The sequence below is a fragment of the Armigeres subalbatus genome, chromosome 2, assembly GCF_024139115.2.
Source record: "Armigeres subalbatus isolate Guangzhou_Male chromosome 2, GZ_Asu_2, whole genome shotgun sequence".
NCBI lineage: Eukaryota > Metazoa > Arthropoda > Insecta > Diptera > Culicidae > Armigeres > Armigeres subalbatus.
The window spans coordinates 37,984,491-37,991,750 of record NC_085140.1 but is presented as its reverse complement, the minus strand read 5'-3'; the positions used below and the strand labels follow the sequence as shown (position 1 = coordinate 37,991,750).

Genomic DNA, 7,260 nt, shown 5'->3' with positions numbered 1-7,260 from the left:
GAAGTTTGATATGTCGCAAAATGGGTTCCAAGATTGGACGGATATTGGCCACTTCCGCAAGGGAACCAGGCCCTGGAAGCACCCGGAGGGTGGCCAATTCGATCGAAAGTCGCCGAAATGTACTTCAGTATACTTGTTTTGCAAAATCAAGAAGTTTGACATGCCGCAAGATGGGTTCCAAGATTGAACTGATATTGGCCACTTCCCCAAGGGAACCAGGCCCTGAAAGTAGCCGGAGGGTGGCCAATTCGATCGAATGTCGCCGAAATGTACTCCAGTGTTCTTGTTTTGCAAAATCATGAAGTTTGATATGTCGCAAGATGGGTTCCAAGATTGGACGGATATTGGCCACTTCCCCAAGGAAACCAGGCCCTGGAAGCACCCGGAGGGTGGCCAAATCGATCGAAAGTCGCCGAAATGTACTCCAGTGTACTTGTTTTGCAAAATCATGAAGTTTGATATGTCGCAAGATGGGTTCCAAGATTGGACGGATATTGGCCACTTCCCCAAGGGAACCAGGCCCTGAAAGCACCCGGAGGGTGGCCAATTCGATCGAAAGTCGCTGAAATGTACTCCAGTGTGCTTGTTTTGCAAAATCATGAAGTTTGACATGTCGCAAGATGGGTTCCAAGATTGGACGAATATTGACCACTTTCCCAAGGGAACAAGGCCCTGGCAGTACCCGGAGGGTGGCCAATTCGATCGAAAGTCGCCGAAATGTACTTCAGTATACTTGTTTTGCAAAATCATGAAGTTTGACATGTCGCACGATGGATTTCGAAGTCGATCTGCCAGTGACCATTTTTTCCGGGAGGGAGGTAGCCCCAGTACTCCCCGGAATATCTCCGGAACCATGGCCATGGCAAAAAAAATGACCTCGGTTCCTAAACCTATAGGAATTTTGTGATCGATTCCAGAAGATTGCTTGAAAATCCGTTAGAAATTGGGTGAGCAGCGTGGTTTTGAATTTTGAGTTTTGTCGTAAAATGGGGGTTGGGGACGTACGTGTTAAAAATAGTTATAGGCTTGAAAAAATATGGGTTCTTTGGGAAAGTTGACTGAGACAATAAAACGAGATACAATTTTTGACGGTAAAGGTCAATTGACTATGCTGAATGTCGTGGGTTTGTTCAGAGGAAATAGCTACAACTTCCAGAAAGTATATTGAATATCTTTAACCTTGAATATGAGGAGATATTTTTGCAGATCAAACTTCGTAGATTCGATATAAAGTATTGAAAAAAATCCTATGCCAATATTAGAAAATAAAATCCTGTTCAGCCCCAATATTAGTCGGTATTCAAAAATAAAAAAGTGAGCTGTTTCGTGCAAACAAACATATGCCCTTACACATATGATCAGATCATTCCTAACTAATTGTATCTCAATCGATCGATTTCTGGGGAATCTTTCCAGTAATCTTTTGTGTGTATTTGTGCCGGATATAAAAAGTTACGAAGGTCTTGATTTTTTTTTCGAAATATATAACATAACTTATGCATTATTGGTCTGAGCATGAGCAGACCGCACAATTCGTAGTTGCTACTCCGTGATTGACTGAACTTGCGAAATTGTACAGAGAACACAATGAATGGGGCTTGGGATTAGCTACCCATTCTTGATGTACACGTTTCGGGAGCTCAAATATTTAAAGTCAATAACGGCGCCGGCCACGTCCTTACGATCATATAGGAATAGAAGGATTGTTAGTCCGACTCTCGTTGCTTCTAGAGACCAAGTATACCTCTGCATCTCCACGATTGTCTTGGGATAGGATATTTTTTTAGTTGCAAAGGAAAATTTATCTGGATTCACTTTGGTAAGCGATACGATCTATGGGATGGGAAATAACACTAATTCGAGTTAAAAGTTAAAACATGCACGCCCGGTGGCATATGGAAACTGAGAAGCTTCGCGTTTTGGACGACCGCACGGAAGCGCAGAACTCTGTACTCACTTGCTCGATGGCTATAGCAAACTATTGAAGAACGCACTTTTTTCGACCGCGCGCGACATGCTCATGAGGCACCGAACACTGGATAGATATTTTATTTTTTTCCCGACGACTAAAATACGCACTGCACTTACTTGTTCGATGGCTACTCTTATTACCGGTCGCGAAATGCAGAACACAATATTTCGGCCGATAGCGCGATAGTTCTGCTATTCACTCACACAAAGCAGAACAAAATTTCGGTGACCAGTCGATCGTTTTGCTTTCCGCACAAATCAAAACTTAATTTCGACGACCGGCCGATCGCTCTGATTACTGGAGTATCTGGAACACGAGAAATCACGCACTAAAATGATTAACTTTATTATCGTCCGCGCAATGCAGAACACAATATTTCGGCAGATCACGCGATCGTTCTGCTGTCCGAAACAAGAGAAATCTCGCACTGAACTGATTTTTATTACCGGCCTCGCAATGCACAACATAAAATTTCGGCCGATCGCACGATCTTTCTGCTGTCTGAAACAAGAGAAATCACGCAATGAACTCCATAACATATGCATTATTGGTCTCCTAATAAACATGCGTCATGAAACATGAAGCGTCGAAATTTTACTTTATTTTGCTTTGATAAAATCTACCATTTCTTTGTTATTAAAGTCGATCTTTGAAAAATAATATTTTTTCAGAAACTATGAAAAATGTTTTTTTTTTTAATTTTTCTCAAGAATGCAGAATTTTCTACAAATCCTCCGACCTCAAAGATACCATGAACATTTGTTCTGTATCTTCTGTATCGAATCATCTTTCGATCGATATCAATCTCAAAACCGTTGCCAATGAACGACCCTAGAACAAGTCAGCGTCGAGAATAGTTCGGCCCCGAGGGCGCGGGCGTCGGTAGCAGTTACTCTCAGATTTATTTACAGCAGCCGCCATGATGGCGAGCGTGGAAAGCTGGATAAGATCAAGAAAAGATAAATGATTTATAAATTTAATCCCTTAAAGCACCTTTAATGTGTTGATATCTCACGAAGTGGACGGATTTTGGTGTTGTAGGGATTTAGGTGCACCAAGGAAAATGAAATCAAATCATGTCCAAAAAACTTTTTCAACTATGCCAAAAACCAAGTTAAAATCCAGCAATTTTCCATCGCAAATGACTTGAGATGAAAAATCAGGAGATAATGCTATAATTATGTCTTCGCTATTGGGTTATGTAGTTTTGAAACAAAAATACTTCCCCCATCCAGTGGGAGACTGGTTTTTCTTCTCGGTGGGTGGTTTTATTGCATTGAAAATCAAAACTCTATCTTTATGACGACTGAAACTATGAAATTAAATATATATATATATATATATATATATATATATATATATATATATATATATATATATATATATATATTGTTCGTTTCAATAGATAGAGCCGTGGTGTCTTTGACAAAGTTTTTCTGACAAATATTTCTGACAACTTTCCCGAAGACGCATTTTATTTCAACCGATATTGAAAAAAAAATCTATCTTTATTTTACATGAATTAATCAAAAATAAAATGTTGTCAAATGGCACTCTTTGACGTATGCAACATACTTTTGAACATAGGTACGCCATTTAACCTACGCCATTTAAAACACGATTTCATACAGAAAAAGCTGATGCTCACGTTTTTTGGGATTTTAACCGCTAAGGACCCGGGGGAATGCCACGGAACCTGACCAACTCAGGTACATTGAAATAGGCTCTATTGAACATGTCTCGCTAGTTGGCCACATCCCTGGTGGTACCATCTACCGGAAGCCGCGGATTCTACCCTGGTAATAAATCCTTGCCGATTCTATATATGCCTCTATGCAGATACGTATTTCGACCTGAACTGAGAGGCCGTCTTCAGTGTCTCGTATTTGACTCGACATGTCAATTAGTATATGCTAAAATTTAATACAGATTTTGCAACTGTATTATCTGATTTGAAGTCTGTCATCCGTTAGTTTGGTGTATGTGCTGCCATCAACACATGATTCAAACTCGAACTCAATGGTGAATGCATTCTATTCTTGGCGACTTTAAAATAATTTGTTTTGTCAAGCCGCCCTCCAATTACCATTAAATAGTAATGAAGGATGGTTTTCACTCGACATTCTCTTTTTTTTTCGATGTTCATCTTCAGTGGTCGTCGTTATGAGGTTATGACCCCAACAGGTCTTCATCCTTCTGTGATCAACGACAATCCTCGTCACCAGCATCGCGCGCCGGTCGTTAACATTGAAGGGGAGAAATAAATGTATCAGATAATCGATTATGGGTCGTAGCGCCTCCGGATAGGATCCATTTCGAAGAGGATGCAACCACACTGAAGAAGAATGCTGTCTGCCTTTTATTTTTTGCGAAGGTAAGTTTCGCTGAATGCTCGTGTTTGCTTGAGTCAGAAGGAATGTCACATGCTGGAATGGGAACAGTCGAATTGGTGTGGGAAATGATCATGTATAAAAATGAAACGCACTCGGTGAACTTCAATCAGTTTCGTGTCTACGAGTTGTACTACTTGCAACAGCAAAAAGTTGAGCTTCGCGAATAAGTTTCTACGCAATTCAATCCAAAATAGAAATGAAATCCGCCGCGGTTGTTTTCGTCGCTGTTTTCGCGTTGGCTTTGGCCATTCCGGTGCCAGATAAGGATGCCCAGACCTTGCGTTTCGATAATGACCACAAGGGAATTGATGGGTACAACTACGAGGTAGAAACCAGCAACGGAATCCGCCAACAGGAACAGGCTGAACTGAGGAGCTTCGGAGAAGATAACGCGGCCATTGTGGTTCGTGGATCGTACTCGTTTACCGCTGACGATGGACAGGTTTATACCGTGAACTATATCGCCGATGAGAATGGTTTCCAACCGGAAGCGCCACATCTACCAAAGGCTTAGGATTTACTGTTGTGAAGAGGTGAAATCCATAATAAGATACAGTGTTGAGTGTTACAGATGACTGATTGGATATAAATATATATTATGAGATAACTCAGTAATGATATTGTTTTCATCGGACAGCTTCGAACTACTTACTTTGAGCTTGTGTATTAAACTCTCTAAACAAATGAAACAATGAATCACATACAGTGGCTGGTTTCCTACCTGCCGCTGACAGATTCAGGCGCTAACGTATATGTGAAAATAACCAGCATGAGTTAACCATCCGAAGTTTGTATGGCGAAAGACATCTAACGCGTTGGAACTTTTCACGAAAAACTATTTGGTACCAGTATTATAAAATATTTTTTCGATTAAGGTGCTTATTTTCGAGATATTAAACATTAGATGCCTTTCGTCATACAAATTTCCAAAAGTTAACTCCTAGTGTGCCGCTATAAGCACGCTCAAAGCAGGCGATTCATTGATTTGATAGACTGCATATGTAACATTTTTAGTGCAAATGATTTGAATATTCTAAATTTTCTGTTTCTGGAAGCGACTGTTGTTGTAATTTTTGGGAAGATTTAGTTGGCTTTGCAATTGAAACAACGATGATTAAATTTGCATCTAATCATCGTTGTTTTAATTGCAAAGATAAAATTTTCTTCCAGAAATATTTTTTCGGGCGTGAAAATGTTCTGCAATCTTATAGTTGGGATCTAGTTTTTGAGTTGTTCAAGGCTGAAAAACTATTATTATACAATCCACTTCGATCACCTATAACGCACATTTAAAACTGCACGTGCATCTGGGTTTTGCGTCTCATTTGCAACTATTTATCTGGGTTGCAGATGTTAAAAAGTTTGCGCAAATTCAATTGATTACCGCAAAAAATAGACGGCAAATTGAATTGCATAAAAACGCTTCATGAAAATTTCAACATATCCTGTAGATTTGTTTATTTATTTGCTGGAGACGAGCCAGCCTCGGGCTGAAAGTATCCTTAATAAAGACACAAAAAAAATATTTATTTGCTCAGACTAAACCCGGAGTGGCCTGTGCAGTACATAAAAGACTTCTCCAGTCGGCTTGGACAATGGCTGCACGTCGCCAACCACGCAATCTACGGAGGGTCAGCAAATCGTCCTCCACTTGATCGATTAACCTTGCTCGCAGCGAACCTCGCCTTCTTGTGCCCGTTAGATAGATGTCGAGAACCATTTTCACCGGATTACTATCCGACATTCTGGCTACGTACCCAGCCCACCGCAATCGTCCGATTTTCGATGGATGGTTCTGCCAACAGCTGATGCAATTCGTGGTTCATTCGCCTCCTCCACGTACCGTCCGCCATCTGCACCCCACCATAGATGGTACGCAGGGATTGAACTTATCATTTCATTATCATTTAGTATTAAGCCAACAACTCATTCCAGAAGCGGAATTCTGAAAAGTGTTATATGGTGGACTTCTAGCATTTTTCCCCTCTACATCTTTGTCTTATGGTACATTGCTCTATGTCCAATATTTACAGCGTGAAACGCTAGTATCACTTAATATACTAAATGATAATAAGTGTTATTATCATTTAGTATATTGAATGATTTTAGCGTTTCACGCTGTAAATATCTGACATAGAGCAATGTACTCTTAGACAAAGTTGTAGAGGGGAAATAGCGCCAGAAGTCCACCATACAACACTTTTCAGAATTCCGTTTCTGGAATGAGTTATTGGCTGAATACTAAAAGGTAATGAAATGATAAGTTCAATCCCTGATGGTACGCAACACTTTTTTTTAGAAAACTCCAAGTACGCGTTGCTCCTCCACAAATACCGTTCAGGTCTTGTGTCCATACAGGGCTACCGGTGAGCGTGTTTTATAGATAGTCAGTTTGGTACAGCGGCGAACTCTATACTAACGGAGCGTCTTGCGGAGTTCAAAGTATGTACGGTTTCAAGCCACGTCTTCGAATTTCTTTGTTGGTATCATTTTTGGAGGTCATTAGTGAGTCCAACTACACGAATTCCTCAACCAGCTCGATTTCGTCACTAATGATACAAATTCGTTATGGGTGGCTTACATTGTCCTCTCTTGAGCCTCTCCCTATCATGTACTTCGTCTTCAACGTGTTGATGACTAGTCCAATCCCTTTTTGGTCTGATATAGGTTTCCTCCATCATCTCAAAGTTATGTGTCATTATATCTATGGCGTCGGTGAAACCAATCACTGTACGGACTTAGTGAAAATCGTACCACTCGTGTACGATCCCTGACTTTCGTATTACTCCCTCCAGAGCGATGTTGAATAGCAGACACGAAAGACCTTCATATTACCGTAACCTCTGCACGTTTCGAAGAGACTTGAGAATTCCCTGAAACTCTAATTACGCACAT

At 40.5% G+C, this 7,260-nt stretch overlaps 1 protein-coding gene across 1 annotated transcript; it reads left to right on the top strand.

Moving 5' to 3' along the window:
• The first annotated feature begins 4,475 nt into the window (after positions 1–4,475).
• Positions 4,476–4,980, top strand: LOC134214282 (cuticle protein CP14.6-like). The gene has a single exon (XM_062693688.1). The coding sequence runs from the start codon at positions 4,562–4,564 to the stop codon at positions 4,877–4,879; it is 318 nt and encodes a 105-aa protein (XP_062549672.1). The 5' UTR covers positions 4,476–4,561; the 3' UTR covers positions 4,880–4,980.
• The last annotated feature ends 2,280 nt before the right edge of the window (positions 4,981–7,260 follow it).

What these genes read in the sequence shown, in the direction of transcription:
- LOC134214282 (XM_062693688.1), top strand. Translation starts at nt 4,562, where the DNA reads ATGAAATCCGCCGCGGTTGTTTTCGTCGCTGTTTTCGCGTTGGCTTTG.